The sequence below is a fragment of the Nannobrachium achirus genome (genome assembly GCF_963921795.1).
Source record: "Nannobrachium achirus genome assembly, chromosome: 2".
Lineage (NCBI taxonomy): Eukaryota > Metazoa > Chordata > Actinopteri > Myctophiformes > Myctophidae > Nannobrachium > Nannobrachium achirus.
This window is the reverse complement of record NC_137811.1, coordinates 18,054,313-18,075,594: the sequence shown is the minus strand read 5'-3', so window position 1 is coordinate 18,075,594 and position 21,282 is coordinate 18,054,313. Positions and strand designations below refer to the sequence as shown.

Here is a 21,282-nt window from a genome sequence, read left to right as displayed (position 1 = left end):
ATCACTGTAGAGATACTGTGTACTGATTTGTGTGATTTTCGGATAAAATCTGAAGGAGTAATATCGAAGAATGTGTTTTACATACTGTAAGTCGGCCTTCTGGTGGCGCTATAAATGGCAGATGTGAAAAATGCAGGGCACAGGTTTTTCCTTGGCCTCTGGGAAGTGTGCATACAAAGTTTTACACTAATCGGTGGTTATAGGTAAAAGCATAAATTGTCCTCTACACAACATGTATGCAAAAGACTGTAGGCCTATATGCAACAGACATAAAAAAAACTGTGATACTATGCACCTGGACAGTTTGATGATGTACATAGTAAGCCTTGCTGAGCTATGAATCGGCCAGGCTATGAATCTCATAGGGCAGGAGCCTATCTCCTGTTTCTGTAGCGTAAGGCAGCTTGATGTACAAGTACACCCCCCCTGGACATGACGCTAGTATGTCGTAGGGAGTTATAAATCTAACCCTTGATGCTGAGTTTCAAGCAGGGAGGCACAAGATTTTTTAGAATCTTTGGTATGACGCGACCCGGGTTTGAACCCAGATCTCCCATTCTCAGGGAAGACATTCAAACCACTATGCCACTGAGCTGGTACATGATATCATTGCAATCCTTGGAAATCACAACATAGGTGTAGACATGACAGTTTGTATTATAATGCTTGTTTCAGGATTTATGATGCAAAATACATTATTTAGTAATGGCGGATATTAAAATACGCATCAAGGGGGGTTGGGGGACATTTTTAGGAAGGCTCCATATCAGACATTGTTCAAGGAACCAAACTGTAAAGTCTACCAAATGTCATGGTTTTATGCTTATACAAACCCCAGGCGGGATTGCGGTCCAACGAGCTTTTGCATGAAAGGCATATGCCCTGACCATTACACTAGGCAGCCACAGGATCTGTTAACCATGTTTGTTTAAAAAAAAAAGTTCTATGTAGGCCGAGTGCCTTGATTTTATTGATTTCTTTTTTATATTTTGGAGGCTTGGGGTGAAATCAATGTAATCTGAGTATTTCTGACATTTTTGAGTGATCATATTTTCTTTTCCTCAGAACAGAAAAAAAAACAGCCGGTAGAGAAGGGCTCATTTTAAACATGAACGTGATCTGGAGTTAGATCAGACGTGTCAACATATGCACATGCCATGGGCATCCAGGATGTTAACATCAACTCAACCCGACGTGGGGTTTGAACTGCCAACCATCCGCATACCAGGCACAGGCACTGACCACTACACTACGGCAGTCACACATAATGGACCTGTCATTTAAAAAAAAAAGAAAAGAAAAAAGAAAAAGTTTCATGTAAATCTACAGTAGTTGTGGGGCTCATTTTAAACATGAACATGATCTGGAGTTAGATCAGACGTGTCAACATTGAAGAGTTTGACATATGCACATGGCATGGGCATCCAGGATGTTAACATCAACTCAACCCGATATGGGATTTGAACTGACAACCATCCGTATACCAGGCACAGGCACTGACCACTACACTACGGCAGTCACGCATAATGGACCTGTCATTTTCTTTAAAAAAGAAAAGAAAAAAGAAAAAGTTTCATGTAAATCTACAGTAGTTGTGGGGCTCATTTTAAACATGAACGTGATCTGGAGTTAGATCAAACGTGTCAACATTAAAGAGTTTGACATATGCACATGCCATGGGCATCCAGGATGTTAACATCAACTCAACCCGATGTGGGGTTTGAACTGACAACCATCCGTATACCAGGCACAGGCACTGACCACTACACTACGGCAGTCACGCATAATGGACCTGTCATTTTCTTTAAAAAAGAAAACAAAAAAGAAAAAGTTTCATGTAAATCTACAGTAGTTGTGGGGCTCATTTTAAACATGAACGTGATCTGGAGTTAGATCAGATGTGTCAACATTAAAGAGTTTGACATATGCACATGCCATGGGCATCCAGGATGTTAACATCAACTCAACCCGATGTGGGGTTTGAACTGACAACCATCCGTATACCAGGCACAGGCACTGACCACTACACTACGGCAGTCACACATAATGGACCTGTCATTTTTTTTAAAAAGAAAAGAAAAAAGAAAAAGTTTCATGTAATGTACTTGACGCCTTCTTTCAAAATGATATAGCGCCCCCCTTTGGCCAATTGGGGTAAGATTGGTTTCAGTGATATTTGGACTAACCCTCTACAGTAGTTCATCATGAAAATTTTACTTTGCATGTATGTTTTAGAGGCAGAAGAATAATTTGCATAAAACTTGCAATATTCATTGAATTATTAAACAAGCATGTTTAAATTTTTAAAAAATCTGATCTGACAGATCTTTAGATATTGGTCCAAAGTTCATGTAAAAAAAGTTCCGTGCACGTGACGCGAAAGTTCCGGAATAAAAGCGGGTTTAAGTGTTTTACAAACTGCTCAAAATGGCAGAAAATCTAAGGATGGAGCGTACTTAACAAAGACACAGATGGCTTCCGCTTGAGTCAAGGCACGTGTGTAACCAAGTTGCATGTCTTCAAACGAAACGAGGCATGACTTATGCCCCTTTAAAGTTTGAGTTTTCAAACGCTTCGTATAGCGCCCCCCTTTGGCCAATTGGAGTAAGATTGCTTTCAGTGATATTTGGACTAACCCTCTACATATTTGCCAAATGCCATGAACGTGTCACTTTGCATGTATGATTTAGAGGCAGAAGAATAATTTGCATGAAACTGCATTATACAGTGAATTATTAAAAAATAATGTTTCGCTTTAAAAGAAATCCGGCCGCTGTGCGATGACCGTATTGGTCCAAAGTTCATGTAAAAAAAAGTTTTGCGCACGTTACGCGAAAATCCCAGGAGGAGATAGATTTTGACTGTTTTTCATATAATTCAAAATTGTGGGAGAAGTAAAGGTCAGAGGTCAAAAGTCAGAGCGTAAAAGTTGTTCGGCATGAGGAGACGCATAAGTGTATACAGGTTTCATTGCTGTACCTGAAACAGGGCATGAGCTACACCAGTTCAAAGTTGGCATTTTTCAAAGGCTTCCTACAGCGCCACCCTTTGGCCGATTGTTGCGAGCTTCGCGTTTTAGCCGTTTGGCATAGTCCTCTGCCATACTGCCGAGTTTCGTAAAAAGCGACTGCACGGTCTAGCCGCTAGAGAAAAAGTGGCGGAATAATAATAATAATAGTGATGAAGTCCAATAACAATGAGTGGCCATTTGCCACTTCGTGGCCTTGGCCACTAATGATGAAGTCCAATATCAATGAGTGGCCATTTGCCACTTCGTGGCCTTGGCCACTAATAAGTCGATAAACCCCACATAATTGATGGAAGAGATTTTCAATGGATTCTGTTACAGTTGGGTATGCCAAATATCTTACTAATAGTTTAGGTAAAACTAACTACCAGAAAGACATTTTTTCAAGATGGCGTCCACGGGAGCTTAAAATGAATATATATTAGGAGGGAATATGTGCCATTTTGAAAATGATACCTTTCTGGGGGTTAGTTTTTCTTATTTGTTTGGATCGTAACAATGACAAGCTTTTTGCCACAATTAGTCTAGTAATTCTAGGAAAAAAATCCACTCAGGTTGGAAAAAATTGTGTTATTTAGTTTCTCAACTGATTCTGACAGGAAATTAGGTCTACTAGCCAGGATAAAAAATCTACCATAATCTGCTCACTGCAAATACCCACAGTGGCCAAATCAAGTTAGGCTCCCATCGACTTTCTATACAGGAGGAAAATACCCAGAAAAAAATCTGCTTTAAGTAGGATGTGAGGGGTCTAACTAGGGGTTTGTCATGATGCTGAATCCATTGCAAGCATTTGTTTTGCACAAAAAACATTCCTTGGGCTAAAAATGGCCCCAGAGAATGATGGTTTAGTTACGAAAAGTGTTGAGTCATCACTTTTCATCAGTTTTGTGGACGTTTTCTGGGGCCAAGGAATGTTTTTTGTGCAAAACAAATGCTTGCAATGGATTCAGCATCATGACAAACCCCTAGTTAGACCCCTCACATCCTACTTAAAGCAGATTTTTTTTCTGGGTATTTTCCTCCTGTATAGAAAGTCGATGGGAGCCCAACTTGATTTGGCCACTGTGGGTATTTGCAGTGAGCAGATTATGGTAGATTTTTTATCCTGGCTAGTAGACCTAATTTCCTGTCAGAATCAGTTGAAAAACTAAATAACACAATTTTTTCCAACCTCAGCTTTATTTTTACTGGACTAAATATGAATACACTCCAAATGTCCGTTCATTTCTTCATCCAATTACTGTAAGGCCTGAGGCCGATTCTACAAATGTCTGCTATATCCAAACAGTTTTTTATAAAAACCTATGTTGATGCTATATCAGTGGTGCTCAAACATTTTCAAGTCAAAACCCCTAAATGATATGAAGGCTAATTGACTGCAGAACCCCTCCATCTAAAACTATTTGGTTCCATATTTGGAAGCAAACATTTGGGTTAAAAATGTTCACTTTAAAAATATCTATATTCTTTCAAAACAAAAGAATTGCAGATTAGCTTCAGCCTTTTCAGCTTTATAGCCAACGCTAAAGTCTAAAATGACACAGATGCTTATCCAGGTCTGAATGGGTCCCAACCCTTCCAGGAGAAGACTGACACACACACACACACGCACACACGCGCACACACACACACACACACACACACACACACACACACACACACACACACACACACACACACACACACACACACACACACACACTCACACACACACACACTATTTCCACTGAGTTGATTACTGTAATAGACAGACAATTACTAGTAGTTATTTCAATTTTTGTTTTCGTATTTATTTTCAAATTGTGCCTATTAAAATAACCCAGTGGGCAACGAGTGCTGTGCACCGCTTTGCAAGATTTTAGGCCAAAATCTATAGGAGCCGTGTCCAAAAATAAGTTTTGCAAAAATTGGCCTGATGGTGCAACCCAGGTGGCACTAGAAGAGGGCCATGTGAGAAAACACACGAACACGCACGCACGCACGCACGCACGCACGCACGCACGCACACACGCACACACACACACACACACACACACACACACACACACACACACACACAGTAACACAGTAACACAGTAACACATTACCAGTAGTTATCTGCTTCTCACGTTTTTATTCAGATGTTGTCATTTCAAATAACCCTGTAAATAACAGTTCAATGAATGATCTTTTAGGCGTACTGCCTGGACAGAGCGGAGCACACTACAGACAAGAACTTCTGCCAGGCGGCCTGCATTTCAGGAGTGAAGGTTTGGACGCCCAACTTGCCAGCAATGACGATGGAGAGGACGTCAGAAAACAGCTGTGGGCAGAGAATTACAGTTTTTCACGATTGTTAACACACATTTTTCACTACAATAACGGCTTTCTCAAAACTGCACACACAAAACTGAAAACCTCACACAAAATGCTCAACCTCACACTCCCTTCCCAAGATATGACTCTTTGCCTGTGAGGTCAAAACAGCGGTTTGGTTGGTCTCAGGACGTTGTGTAAACACAATCCAATAAAAAAAAAATAACTTTGAAGCTAAAGAAACAACCGCACTAGCCTAAGGACAATCCACTATGTTAGTTATGCGAAATCTAGCAACAGGGGCAGCCGAAATCTAGCAACAGGGGCAGCTATGAAAGAAATCGACTAAAGCAGGTATGAAGGAGTATGATAAAAGGCAGATTTAACCCTATATGTGTTTTGGTCTGGATGTCTCCTTTAACTGTGTTCACAAAATGGAACTCATGTTTTCATTTGGTACATGCTAAACCTGACACTCCCTTCCCAAGATGACTCTTTGCCATCAAATCACTTACAGTTTTTCACGATTGTTACAGTTTTTCATGATTGTTAACACACGCAAATCTAAAATTCGGCACAATTTTCACAACGTTAACTTCATGTACCTATTGCTTGCCCCGATTTGGCACTACTTCACACTCCCTTTTCATGCATTAGACTCGGATTTTCTCTTTACACTCCAATTTTTGGTTGTTGCACACACTTCTCACGTCAAATCTCAAAGCATCATCCTATAACACACAGATGTCAATTACAATTCACCTTGTTGTCGAAACACTATACACAATCTTCAGTTGTTGCACATACTTCTCAGGTAAAATCTCAAAGTATCAACACAGAACACACAACTATTCAAAACTCTACACATTTAAGTCTGATGTCAATTACGCAAGCACCTTTGGTCTAAACGCACAACTGAACATTGAGACAGGAACCAGAGGCAGAGATGGGCACAAAATACAAAAAGATATTTGAAATACAAAGATACAAATACCAGGATAGTATCTTGGTGACACTATCCTGGTCAATATTACTGTAGACCAATTACTGCCCAAGTATTTGTATGTTTTTTTTTTTTTTTTTTTTTTTATACTTTTTTATATTTTGTTCCCATCTCTGACCGGAGGCATGATGCCTACTGTAAATCTACTGTAAATCATGTACCCAAATAAAACTTTTTGGATGCATATTTGTGTGCTGTTTTATGTGTGACCAAATGGACACTGATAATATTATTTAGGTTATTAATGTGACAACGCCACTCCCAATTACAGGGTGGGAGACCCGCCTAGCATATGCATTTAATCTGTTATCGTTATGACCTTAAATATCCCCACTCAGGGTTGACAAGACGGACAGAGGCTTTTCTGTGTACAATAGATTAACAACTTTATTTAGACAGCATAAGTAAAAAAAACATATCAAACAGTGTACTACCAGTAGTGGACCAGGGGCAATAACAATAAGAACACTGCACACTAGTAAAAAGTAAGATAATGGAATAAATCACTGCAAATAATCACTGCGACTAAGCGCACACACCTTGATATCATTGAATACTGTTAAAAACACTGCACACAAATAAAGAGGGAAGGTCTTAAACCAGGTAGTACAATAAAGGGAATGTTCTTGTAAAAGCTGTACAATAATCAATGGAGGCACTTTGAGATAAACTATAAAACTAAAACTAAGGAAAAGAGCAGCGGCTGCCCTGCTGACCACAAGGTGTCACCAGTTCAGCCTGTAATACAAAAGAGCCAATTACTTCCCTGAGCATATACAATACACATTGAAAACATCTTCATATAGCCCAATAGACATTGCACTGGTGAGCCCAACTTCCTACCTCCTAGGCCCAAGGCAACTGGCACCAACAGGTAGGAGCTCTGGGCTGACCAGGGTATGGCTCTGACAATCTCCAGACTTGGCTATAAAGTGCATGTGTGGGGTTTCTGGTTCCCACACGTCCTGCTGCTGCACAGTCCCACAAGATAGTCTAAAAGTGCATTGACAGCAATGAGTACACACAATAACCCACATAGCAAAACAAAGCTTAAGTGTATAAACATGTTGAAGCGTTTTAAGACATACCTGTCTGTCTGTAGTGAGTTGCACACACACACACAGGTGCTAGCTGCGAGCACACCACCACGCAGCAACCACCCTCGATGCAACGAGATCAAACGTGAACTAACTGTTCTCACGAGAGAGGGCTCCCTATAAAGCAGGCTCTGTTACGCTGCCGTTGCCTACTCTAGGCTCCCAGGTCCTAGAGTCCCACCCGTTACATACACCCCAACTTTAAAAGGTTACCGTCCCGGTAACATAAGTGGCCCTGGCAAAAAGATGCATTAGTGCCATGGCCTGAATGTCACTTGCTGGGAGTTTACTGATGGGGGAGGGGTTTGTTAGGCCAAGGGCAGGGGCAGGTTAAACGGGTTTGAGTGTTGACCGGCAGTGGTTCTGTTTGTGCGCCTTATAACCACCAGCTCTGGCTCCATTGGCTGCGGGACGGTCTCTGATCCTTCAGGGCTGTGTAGTTCGTCCTCGGGGAGTTCTGGGGGGTCTTGAATGGACAGTTCAACAGTATCAGGGGGCGGGGGGTCTGGCTCCCATTCTGTACTCTGGTTTGTCTCCATAAGCTCTGGATTCCATCCATTTTGAGGGGGGGCATTTGGAAAGGTCATAAAACCTGACGAAAAACTGCTGTTGCAGTCATCCTCGTCAGATTCACCTCTCAGAGATGGGGTGTCATCCAGGTGGCTGGGTGGACGGGGCACTGCCAATGGTTCTGACACCAGGGCTCCTCTTTCGGTGATCGGCCTTATTTGAGAGCGGTGGACGTTCTTCTGCTGTTCTGGATCGCTGCGGGACTGGATCCTGTACACTGTGCCCACCTTGTCAAGGCATTCAACCACTTGGTAGACTGTTGATTCCCACATGTCTTGAATTTTCCTTCGTCCAGGTCCGTGGTTCCTCCGATAAACCAGAGTGCCTGCGGGAAGAATGGATGTGGTCGTTGGGGGTTGGCGCCTCTCCCTGGCTGTTGCTGCTGCATCCAGATGTTTTCGGGCAGCTAGATACACCGTAGCCAGGTGATCTTGGTGTTCTTTCACCCAGTCATCTGGTGTAGTAGAAGATGGCTCCTCATCAGCTCTTCCCAGCAGTAAGTCAACGGGCAGCTGTGGCTTCTGGCCAAACATCAATTCGTATGGTGAATGCCCAGTCGACTGGTGGACTGTGGTGTTGTAGGCAAACAGCAACTGGGGGAGCATTTGGGGCCATTTTCGCTTCTTCTCACCTGGTAGGGAGCGCAACAGGTCATGGAGGGTGCGGTTAAACCTCTCACATTGTCCGTTTCCCTCTGGGTGGTAAGGGGTGGTCCTAGTCTTCGCAATCCCATACAGCTGACAAAGGCGCTTGAGTAGTTCTCCTTCGAAGCTCCGCCCTTGGTCAGAATGGATACGTTTAGGGACCCCGTAGATATAGAACCATTTCTCAGTCAGGATTTTAACTACAGTGTTGGCCTTTTGATCTGGCGTTGGATATGCTTGAGTGAACTTTGAGAAGACGTCGGTTACCACCAAGATGTGTTCTCTCCCGTCACTGGCTCTCTCCAAAGTGGTAAAGTCGATGGCTAGCACTTCTAATGGTTTTGAGGCCATTAGGTGTCCCATAAAGGTTCTGACTGATGGTCGTACTGCTTTGGCAATGACACAGCGTTCACATTCTTTACACCACAGGTCGATGTCCAGGCGCATATTGGGCCAATAACACCTCTCACGGACAAGGGCTGTGGTCCTCTCTGCCCCCTGATGGCCATGGTTGTCATGTAGATTGGTCAGTACCTCGGTGCGTAGTGCCTTTGGTAGTAACAACTGGTGCACTGCCGTTCGGCCTGGGGGCATCTGCACTTCTCTGTACAGCACGTTGTCCTTCTCCCTTATCCTCTTCCACTGCCGAGCAAGCTCCAAAACGTGGTCCGATTCCCTTGACCGTTCCACTTTGTTTGGGGGACTCCCTCTCCTCCAGTAGGTAAGGAATGGCTTAATCACCGGGTCAATGGCTTGCAAGGCCTGCAGGTCAGCCTTCTCCCTTACTGGAGCTGCATCCACGGCCATGGTGTTAACAATAAGCCGTGGTTGCCCCACTGGACCCTGGAGGGAGCTATTGGCCACCTGTGGGGGGACGGAGAAGCCCGGCACCATAGCCGGGAGGGACTGAGGCACTGGAGTGTTTGGTTGACGGGAAAGGGCGTCAGCGTTACCATTGGCTGTGCCGGGGCGGTACTTGAGGTCGAAGGTGAAACTTGCCAACTGCGATGCCCACCGTTGTTCTACAGCTGCCAATTTAGCTGTCTGGAGGTAGCTCAGGGGGTTGTTATCGGTGTATACCGTAAACGTCGTCCCGAGGAGATATTCCCTGAACTTCTCCGTAACTGCCCACTTCAGGGCAAGAAATTCCAATTTCATGGAGCTGTAGTTGGACATGTTTCTCTCTGTTGGCTTTAGTCCCCGACTGGCGAAAGCGATTGGCCTGCGTGCTCCATCCTGCTCTTGGGAGAGTACTGCCCCAAGGCCCTGGTGACTGGCATCGGTTTCTAGGATGAAGGGCTTCTTGAAATCGGCATATCCCAGGACAGGGGCAGTGGCCAACTTGTTCTTGAGGGTCTGGAATGCTTGCTCGCAGTGTTCCGTCCAATGTCCCTCCAACTTGGCGCTGACCCTTGGCCGTGGTTTCTTGGGCCCTCCTTCCAACTCTCCGACCAGCCGGTGAAGTGGGGCTGCATGCTTGGCAAATCCGTCCACATAACGCCTGTAATACGAGCAGAAACCCAAGAAGGAGCGAAGCTCAGTGACAGTCGAAGGGTGTTTCCATTCGGCCACTGCTCTGGTCTTCTCTGGATCGGTGGCCACACCAGCAGAAGAGATGACATGGCCCAGATATTTAACTTCCTGCTGAAAGAAGTGGCATTTGGACAGCTTCAGCTTCAGGTTGTGCTGCTGGAGTCGTCTCAGGACCATCTCCAACCGCTGTAGGTGTTGACTGAAGGTTGTGGAAAAGATGACGATGTCGTCCAAATACAGCAGCAGTGACTGGAAACTCTGGTCCCCGAAGATGCGCTCCATCAGGCGTTGGAAAGTACCTGGTGCATTGCAAAGCCCAAATGGCATTCGGTTGAATTCGAAGAGGCCGAAAGGAGTACAGAAAGCAGTCTTCTCCTTGTCTTTCTCTGCCATTGGCACTTGATTGTAACCACTTGCCAGGTCGAGAGTTGAGAACCATTTCGCCCCTGTAAGGGCATCCAATGACTCCTCGATGCGTGGCAGAGGGTAGGCATCTTTTCTTGTCTTGGCGTTCAGTTGTCGGTAATCGACGCACAGCCGGATGTCTCCACACTTCTTCTGAACCACCACAATCGGGGAGGAGTAGGGGCTGCAGCTCACTCTCACGATGCCTCGCTGTAGCAGGTCTTGTATGTGGGCCTTGACCAGTGAGAATTGAGAAGGGGGGAGGCGGCGGTATCGCTGGCGTACAGGGGCCTCGTCCGTCACTGGGATTTCGTGGTGGATCAAGTCAGTACAGCCCAACTCTCCATCCTCAAGGCTGAATGCGTCTCGATACTTCGTTAGTAGAGTCTTGGCTGCCTGTGCGTCATCCGGGGGCAGGTAGGGCCACTTCAGCTCGTCCAGACCAGGGAGCGGGGGAGGCTGCGGGGTACAGGACTGTGCTGACGTGGACTGAATGAATACGACCTGCCTGTCCGGGTCCTCCAGCTGTTCCTCCACAATTACCGACTGAGAAGGGGAATGTAGATCGGCCAGGTGTAGTGACCCCAGCACCGTTCTTGGTTTCAGCCACTGGTCTTCCTCTCCCACATTCACAATGGGGATATTAACTGTCCCCCTGGAAACAGCAAGGAGGGCTCTGGAAATCAGCAGGTTTACTGGGAGGTGACCTTTCCCATAGGCCAGGGGCTCTAGCATTACGCTCTCCAGTGCTGGACCGGGGCTTTGGTTACATGTAGCCTGGACGAACTTCAGGGAGCCTGCTGGTATGCAGATTGCTGGACCTGGCAGTGCCACTGCTTCCCCCACACAGCCAGTCTGTAGGAGGCGCTCCATTTGTTGGCACTCTGATAATGCCCGCACCCATTCTTTCCCAGCTTGTTGGACTAGTGGAGAGGAAAAGAGGTTGTTACCGTGTTCGCTGAACAGTACAGAATAGCAACCACTGATAATGTTCATTCCCAGCAGGCCAGGCACAGCAGTTTTTCGAATTATGGAAACTGGGTCAATAGGATCTTTTACCACCAGGATGCCCATCCGTGGGAGGACTGTGCCCAGAACTTCAACATCCAACTCCACATACCCCAAGTATGGGATGTCCAAACCATTAGCTGCTGTTAGATGAAGCCAGTTACAAGATTTTAATTGTTCATTAGTTTGGGGCATAAGGTGTTGTTCGAAAAAGGCTTGCGTTACTGTAGTCACCATTGACCCTGTGTCGAGCAAAGACGGCACCACCACCCCCTCCATCATGACCTGAACCACTGGGCAACGTCCAATTAGCCTGGATGCTAAATTTGCTTGTTTTGAACCCATAAAACCCCCTCCTGGTGCCGGGTTCCCAGCAACAGGGGGCGCTAGTTTTCCTGCTGTTCGACCACGTTCACCCTTGCCCCCACCCTTTGGCCCTGTCCCCTTGACCCCTCCCCACCTGAGAGCCCACTAGTGTCAACCCGACAAAACCTTGCAATATGACCTGCTCTGTTGCATCGCATGCATATTGGTCTACCATCAGGCTGAAACTTGTATGGCTTCGGCCTATTGCCATTGGGGAAGTCATGGGGATTTACATGGTTAGGGACAGAGGAAGAGGGGCCCAGGTGTTTAAGGATGGCATCGAGCTGTACCTGCTGTTTACGCAAACACTCTTTCAACTCCCCCAACTCATCACTGGGCCTAACAGAGATGGCATTAGTGTCAACCTCACCTTCACCAAAACCTGAGGCATGGGAGTCAAAAGAATAAGCTCTTGCTCTTTGTGTACCAGTAGGGGGCCCCCGCTTTTCCCATTTGATGGCTGCATTACGTATCTCTGTGAATGACTGGTTCGGATGTTGCCGAACCAGGTGAGCCAATTCACGCTGCAATTTAGCATCACGTACATTTTCAATGAAGGTGTCACGGATTACCAACTGTGGATGTACAACACCACGTGGGTCCTTGCATTTAAGCAGTTCCATCAAATGTAGTAAAGCATGTGAAAATTCACGTATGGACTCATTGTCCTGTTGCCTGCGTTGGAAAAACTGCCTCTGCAGTGTTACATAAGTTTGATCACAACCAAAATTATCAAGCAAAATGGTAAAAATTGCCTCAGGGTTGGCTCTATCTGCTGGGGAGCCAAATTTAACTTCCCTTTTAGCTTCACCGTCTAAGAGATCACAGAGAAAGGCTGCCTGTTCGGCTGGGGATGTTTGCCGCACAGACAATGACTTTCGTGCCTCCTCCACCCAATCTTCTACAGTTAAACCATCCTGAACCATCACTCCTGAAAAACGTGGACATTTTCTCTCCCTTGGTGCATAAACATACACACGCTCAGGTGCTGAGCCATTACCAACACTGTTAGCAGCTACATGGCTAGTTGGCTCAGGGGCCTCTACATGTACGGTCCCATTACCCCTGTCTTTGAGCCTATTATTCTCTGCCTGCAGCTGCTCAACAAGTTCAGTCAAAACCTTGATTTGGTCAGATTCAGTCATTTTACTAGGCTTTTGTCACAGCAAAAAAATAATCTGAACACCCAGGTCAATAGCACCACAAGTAATGTCCACAATGTATGAGACCAGACGGTATTGCAGCTAGAGGGCGGTGGATGTCCTCTTGATCTCCTCTTGGACAACCACTGCTCTTTTCCTCCCTAAGATGTTGCTCTACAATCTCAGTGCCTCCAAAATCTCAGTGCCTCCAAAAAATAATTAACACAAAAAGCCTCTGTGTCCACTGCCGACTAACGCCAAATGTGACCAAATGGACACTGATAATATTATTTAGGTTATTAATGTGACAACGCCACTCCCAATTACAGGGTGGGAGACCCGCCTAGCATATGCATTTAATCTGTTATCGTTATGACCTTAAATATCCCCACTCAGGGTTGACAAGACGGACAGAGGCTTTTCTGTGTACAATAGATTAACAACTTTATTTAGACAGCATAAGTAAAAAAAACATATCAAACAGTGTACTACCAGTAGTGGACCAGGGGCAATAACAATAAGAACACTGCACACTAGTAAAAAGTAAGATAATGGAATAAATCACTGCAAATAATCACTGCGACTAAGCGCACACACCTTGATATCATTGAATACTGTTAAAAACACTGCACACAAATAAAGAGGGAAGGTCTTAAACCAGGTAGTACAATAAAGGGAATGTTCTTGTAAAAGCTGTACAATAATCAATGGAGGCACTTTGAGATAAACTATAAAACTAAAACTAAGGAAAAGAGCAGCGGCTGCCCTGCTGACCACAAGGTGTCACCAGTTCAGCCTGTAATACAAAAGAGCCAATTACTTCCCTGAGCATATACAATACACATTGAAAACATCTTCATATAGCCCAATAGACATTGCACTGGTGAGCCCAACTTCCTACCTCCTAGGCCCAAGGCAACTGGCACCAACAGGTAGGAGCTCTGGGCTGACCAGGGTATGGCTCTGACAATCTCCAGACTTGGCTATAAAGTGCATGTGTGGGGTTTCTGGTTCCCACACGTCCTGCTGCTGCACAGTCCCACAAGATAGTCTAAAAGTGCATTGACAGCAATGAGTACACACAATAACCCACATAGCAAAACAAAGCTTAAGTGTATAAACATGTTGAAGCGTTTTAAGACATACCTGTCTGTCTGTAGTGAGTTGCACACACACACACAGGTGCTAGCTGCGAGCACACCACCACGCAGCAACCACCCTCGATGCAACGAGATCAAACGTGAACTAACTGTTCTCACGAGAGAGGGCTCCCTATAAAGCAGGCTCTGTTACGCTGCCGTTGCCTACTCTAGGCTCCCAGGTCCTAGAGTCCCACCCGTTACATATGTTTGACTATATAAAAAAAGTAGGCCAACACTGAGTAATTTTACAAAAGTAGAAATAGCTCATTCTCCAGAGTCAATGTCATTCAAATGGTGTGTTCCATTTCCACGATTGTGTTTTCAATGTTGCACTTCAGTTACAGTAACTGTGTTCACAAAATGGAACTCATGTTTTCATTTGGTACACACACCATATTTTCAAATGATACATACCATTCATTGAGTGCACACAACTAAGCATTTGCTGCACACTACCAAGCATTTACGGCACACTGAAGTGCAAAATTGAAAACACACCATTGAATTGGAACCCACCATGAATGACATTGACTCTGGAGAATGAGCTATTTCTCCTTTTGTAAAATGACTCAGGCCTACTTTGTTCATAGTCAAACATAAAACAGCACAAACATAAAGGTTCAGACCTGAATGTGTAGAGTTTTGAATAGTTGTGTGTTGTGTGTTGATACTTTGAGATTTTACGTCAGAAGTGTGTGCAACAACTGAACATTGAGTGTAGTGTTTCGACAACAAGGTGAGGTGTAATTGACATCCGAGCATGTTAGTTTGATGCTTTGAGATTTTACGTAAAAAATGTGTGCAACAACCCAACATTGTGTGTAGTGTATTGTATAGAAGTAGACTATAAGGTGATGTGTAATTGATATCAGAGTGTAAAGAAGGAAAATCCAAGTCTAATGCATGAAAAGGGAGTGTAAAGTAGTGCCAAATCGGGTCAAGCTATAGGTACATGAAGTTAAGGTTGTGAAAATTGTGCAGAATTTTTGATTTTTGTGCGTTAACAATCGTGAAAAACTGTAACACTGTTAGATACCTGGGCTGGAGGTGAGTTTGTTAAATAGACTTTTTAGACCTTTCTAAAAACGCCTTCGAAATCCTCTACCCCCAAAAAAGAAGACGGAAAAAGTATCTATATCTATATTTATATAGAGCAAAATCTAAAATAACACAGATGCTGTACCAGATTGAAAGCTATAAAGACGTATGTTAAACTTGTCTAAATGAATGGGGAAAATACTGAAATCTCATCTTTAGCAGATAAAGTCTGATAAAGACTGTATTTTTGTTTAGGGGACAAAAGGTGATATATTAATAAAGTTCTTCTTATTAGTTGTTATTATAAATGTTACCCTGAAGTTGTCGGGGTCGACTTTCAGCTTCTCGGAGTGCAGAATGCTCAACTCCTTATATGTGTCCTTGATGTTGTCCATGTTCTGCATAGCTCTGTCCAGACCGTGCACAATCTTGATACCGTGGGCTCCGATCATTGGGTTGGCCATGATGTCCTTGGCGCTGTACAAGTTACCAAAGTTGCCGAAATACCGCAGGCACCAAGGGTACACGACCAGACACCTGGGGAAATTATGACAGAGCAGGTTGAAATTATGTTGAAGGGAACGGTCATAAAACATGTTAGACATAACATCTGATAATGATCTGATTTTGTTGGAGACGAACACTATACCTGCCCAGAGCCTCGGGTCCGACTTCTTCATAGTTCAGACTGCTGAAGATGGATTGAATTAAGCTACGTTCGTTAGCATTAAAGAGCACGTCATCAGCATCCATGGTTGCTTCTTGGTGATTTCCTTCAGTCTCAGAAGAAATGCAGACCTACAGTTACTAGAGCCCCTCTACTCTTTAAGTACCTGCAATGTCCTCCGCCCCGACACGAGAAGACTGGTTGGGATAGGTTGGAGATGACAAGTCTCCGATAAGTCTCTGCTTTTCGAGAATATTCTAGTAGATTTTGCCCAGTGGTCACTCAGTGCTTCCACAACATACTATTTATAGAAACGTCTTATCTCCTGCAGCATACAGTATGACCCACACCCTACGTACATGAGGCCAGTAGGCCAGTTGTGTCATATTTAGTTTCCCAGGGGATGACAATTGTCACCCTTATGCTCTGTCCAGACCGGCGAATTAGCGAAAGCGACGTGAATAAGCGAACCAAAAAGGCGAAGAATTCGCCATTCGCCCTTTTCCATACACACCAAAAAGCGACGCGAATATGTGTATAATATTCGCTTAATTCGCCTAAAAACGAGGGGGCGATATCTGCCTGCATAGCCACAGGAGAAAGGAGAAGAAAGGAGAGAGAGGAGAGAGGAGAACGGAGACAGGGAAACAAATAAAACAATGGAAACTACATGATGTGATGATGTGATGATGAGACCTGGCCGTGGTTGTTAGCCTATTAAATTCATTTCATTCATTGGAAAACTTGTGAAATGGGACATTTTGCAAAGGCCAAATGAGAACTGTGGTACTTTAAGTATTAAGTACATTTTGATACCAATACCGTTGTACTTTTACTCAAGTACATTTCAATTCTGAACTTCTACTTGTGCCAGAGTATTTCTGAATTACAGTACTTAAGTAAAGATTTTGTTTTCTTTTTTTACTTTTCCCACCAGTGTTCATTAGCTCCAGTTTGCTCCCTACTGCAAACTGGATCGCATCGTTCATTTCAAAGAGCCGTTCAAAAGACCCGATTCGTTTGCGAACGTCCCACCTCCACACCAGATCTTAGCTGCTGGGCACAGAGGGACCTCTGTCCTCTTAAATAGCTAATAATAATTAAATAGAGCCTGCCTGCTTGCTCAGGGGATCGGCTATTTTCAAAGCATTTTATACATTTGGAATTTTGTAATTTTACTCAATACATTTGTAATTCCAGACCTTTACTTTTACATAACAGAGTAGTTCTACAGATTGCAGTAGATGCTTTTACTTAAAAAAAAGAAGAGTACTTTTTCCACCACTGGTTTAGCTACCCTTTGAGGCTGTCACACTGTGATATTATCATGATGTAATGTAAGACAAGTTGAATAAAACAGTGAAGATGACTGCAAGAGCACCCAGAGAGACTTTGTTCCACAGAACTGAGAGCTGCTGCGAATCCAACAAACCCAACCTTGAGTGTAACATGTGAAATCTGCAGTGGCCCCAAAAAAGGAGGAATTCATCTATATTTCCAGCCTGGACTTGTATCCATTAGATACCAATATTTCTTGTTATGATGACTCATGGGGTAAGTAAATGATGGAAAATACGTTATTTCTTTGAGATAGCTGGGAGGGAATTCGTGAAAATCGTGCACTTGGTGATGTATGGTTATGATGTTTACAAAAACTAGCGCAAACAAGTTGGGCTCGCCCCATATATTGGTCTGTTTGCAATTAATCAAATATTAGATAGATCAGTCAGTATGAAATCCCAAATAATTAATGGAAGAGAGCACGCATGTGCACTCTACGCACACACACACACACACACGCACACGCACACGCACACGCACGCACACACACACACACACACACACACACACACACACACACACACACACACACACACACACACACACACACACACACACACACACATTCACACAAGTAACAAATTAACTGTAGTTATCTCCTTCTCAAGTTTTTATTCAGATGGTGTCATTACAAATAACCCTGTAAATAACAGCTCAATGAATGATCTTTTAGGCGTACTGCCTGGCCAGAGCAGAGCAAACCACAGACAAGAACTTCTGCCAGGCTGCCTGCATTTCAGGAGTGAAGGTTTGAACGCCCAACTTGCCGGCAATGACGATGGAGAGGACGTCAGAAAACAGCTGTGAGCAGAGAATTAACACCGTTAAGGAGGGACTACAGAAGGCAATAGATCAGATGTGTGGTTTCTGTGAAAAGTGGAAATTGAAAATTAATAGTGAAAAAACAAAGGTTACAGTTTTTGGAAACAGAAAAGCAGACACCAGAAATTTGAAGTTTGACTGTAATGGAGAAAATCTAGAGGTTGTCCATAGTTTTAAATATCTTGGAGTCACCATGAACTATAATGGTTCATTTAAGATTGCTATTGAAGAGTTGAACAAGCAGGCCTCACGTGCCATGTACTCCCTCCTCAGTAAATGTAGAACCTTTAATCTACCAGTAAATGTTGCATTAGACCTCTTCGACAAGCTGGTTTCGCCAGTTATGTTGTACGCTTGTGAAGTATGGGGGTTTGAAAAAATTGAAAGATTAGAAAAGTTACATCTTAAATTCCTCAAATACATTTTAAAAGTAAAAACAAATACCTGTAGTAACATGGTGTATGGAGAGCTGGGGAGATACCCAATTAGTATTTCAGCTAAAATGAGACTTATCGGATACTGGGCCAGGCTGATTGAAGGCAAAGAGAGTAAACTGAGCAGAATAATGTACAACTGTCTGCTTAACCTGTTTAATACAGGCGTATATGTATCACCATGGGTCTCCCAGGTCAAGCGGATACTGGATGACTGTGGTTTGTCCTATATCTGGCTGTCCCAGAAGTGCAACCTTAATTGGTTGAAACTAACGGTCGAACAAAGGATGAAAGACCAGTTTTTGCAAAAGTGGAAAAGTGAACTTAACAGCATGACATCATGTGACATTTATGTGGAGTTTAAACAAGAGTTTAAATTGGAAAAATACCTGCTGTGTGAAAATCCTAACTATCGACGGGCCATTTGTAATTTCAGATTAAATAACACAAGAATACCAAAGGTTACTGGCAGATATAAAGGGTTGGAAAGAAGCCAGAGGTTTTGTAATTTGTGTAATGACAACAGAGTTGGGGATGAGTTCCATGTATTGTTTGAGTGCAAGAACTCTAGCATAGTGAATTGCAGAAAAAAATACTTGCCGAAGTTTTACTTAAACCAGCCATCTTTGTGGAAACTGATATTATTACTACAAAACGACAAGCCCAAAGTTATTTGTAAACTGGGTGCTTTCCTAAAGAGTGTTATACCCTTGTTCAAATAATGTTTGCCATGCCCACTTTTTGCTACGTCTGTTTGAATATTGTATTATACTGTTATGTATTGTATACTGTATGTATATACGGTAATCTGTGCTCCATACCATGTGACCATGGTCGTGAGTAAAATAAATGATGATGATGATGAGATACCTGCGCTGGAGGTGAGTTTGTTAAATAGACTTTTTAGACCTTTCTAAAAACGCCTTCGAAATCCTCTACCCCCAAAAAAGAAGACGGAAAATATATCTATATCTATATTTATATAGAGCAAAATCTAAAATAATACAGAAGCCGTACCAGATTGAAAGCTATAAAGACGTATGTCAAACTTGTCTAAATGGATGGGGAGAATATGGAAATCTCATCTTTAGCAGATAAAGTATGATGAAGACTGTGTATCTTTGTTTAGGGGACAAAAGGAGATACATTAATAAAGTTCTTCTTATTTGTTGTTATTATAAACTAGACCTTACCCGTTCAAAGATATGAGCTCTGAAATGATGTGCAGTGTGTGGGTTATGGGGTGTGCACTGTGCACACAGTATATGAGGGATGGAAAGTAACTTTAACTGGTGCTTGCATGATAATATGTAGGAGCATCAATGTAAGAAATACCCGTTTTGTTTAATGGCTACAGAGATACTGTGTACCGATCTGCATGATTTTTGGACAACATCTGTAACAGCCCACCCGCCCGCCTGCACACACGGGCTTCACAGTTATGTCAGGTGTGTTAATATGCTAATGGTGATGCGATTTCAGATCAATTGCTCCAGCCACTGAGGAGAAACGCTGTGACAGACAGACACTCACTCACTCAGACAGACAGACATTTGGAAAATTATATGTTTGATGTTACCCTGAAGTTGTCGGGGTCGACGTGCAGCTTCTCAGAGTGCAGAATGCTCAACTCCTTATAGGTGTTCTTGATGTTGTCCATGTTCTGCATAGCTCTGTCCAGACCGTGCACAATCTTGATACCGTGGGCTGCGATCATTGGGTTGGCCATGATGTCCTTGGCACTGTACAAGTTACCAAAGTTGCCGAAATACCTCAGGCACCAAGGGTACACGACCAGACACCTGGGGAAATAATGACAGAGCAGGTTGAAATTATGTTGAAGGGAACGGTCATAAAACATGTTAGACATAACATCTGATAATGATCTGATTTTGTTGGAGACGAACACTATACCTGCCCAGAGCCTCGGGTCCGACTTCTTCATAGTTCAGACTGTTGAAGATGGATTGAATTAAGCTACGTTCGTTCTCATTAAAGAGCACGTCATCAGCATCCATGGTTGCTTCTTGGTGATTTCCTTCAGTCTCAGAAGAAATGCAGACCTACAGTCAGAGTTCGAGTTATGTGGGAGCCAGTAGGGGCTTAGCTCCCATAGTTAAAGTCTGGGACCCCATAGTCAACAACCCCCTTTGGGGTCTCTTTTTTTCTAAGTGTGTATTTTTTATTTTTTTTTTTTTCGTTTTCTTTTTTTTTATGTTCCATTGGAAGAATTTATATTATTTATGTTAACTAGATATACTAAATAAACATGTTAGACAGTAAGACTAAACAATGACATCACACCGTTTAATCCTACTATTAATTTTATTATTATAAATCAGGCGCATTTAATGTGGGGTGTGAGTCTTCCTTTACCGTCCGGGTTATAACACACTCGCTGCAATGGTTCCTACTTCCTACCTTTCCCCTAACCTCGCCTACCAGGCTTTCTTTCCCCATAAGCTAGGAACCACTGCGTCGAGTGTCTGTTCTAGCCACGGCCCGGACGGCAAAGGAAGGCGGACACTCGGACAGCAACAAACAACCAAACAACGCTGTCTTGTGAGCAAGACTGTAGCCTGTGCCCGTGACATTGTTTTTTTTAGTAAATAAATATGAACCCGACCCGCCTTGTTTTGAGAAAGAAAAATACCCATTTTAGCCGACTTTATGCTACCAGAACGGGAACTTTTGGCTGGATGGCTCAGAGCTCAGATCATCAGATGGAGGAATTGGGAACTGGA

General features: G+C 43.6%; 2 protein-coding genes across 2 annotated transcripts; both read right to left on the bottom strand.

Moving 5' to 3' along the window:
- Positions 1-5,201: 5,201 nt before the first annotated feature.
- LOC308296839 (hemoglobin subunit beta-2-like) lies at positions 5,202-16,027 on the bottom strand (the record flags this gene model as incomplete). Its single annotated transcript, XM_080740179.1, has 3 exons — positions 5,202-5,333; positions 15,589-15,811; positions 15,924-16,027. The coding sequence occupies 3 exons, from the start codon at positions 16,025-16,027 to the stop codon at positions 5,202-5,204; spliced, it is 459 nt and encodes a 152-aa protein (XP_080596305.1).
- Positions 16,028-17,951: 1,924 nt separating this feature from the next.
- On the bottom strand, positions 17,952-20,556 carry LOC308296834 (hemoglobin subunit beta-2-like; the record flags this gene model as incomplete). The annotated part of the gene is made up of 3 exons (XM_080740175.1): positions 17,952-18,083; positions 20,118-20,340; positions 20,453-20,556. 3 exons carry the CDS (start codon positions 20,554-20,556, stop codon positions 17,952-17,954), a joined length of 459 nt encoding a protein of 152 aa, XP_080596301.1.
- Between the last annotated feature and the right edge of the window lie 726 nt (positions 20,557-21,282).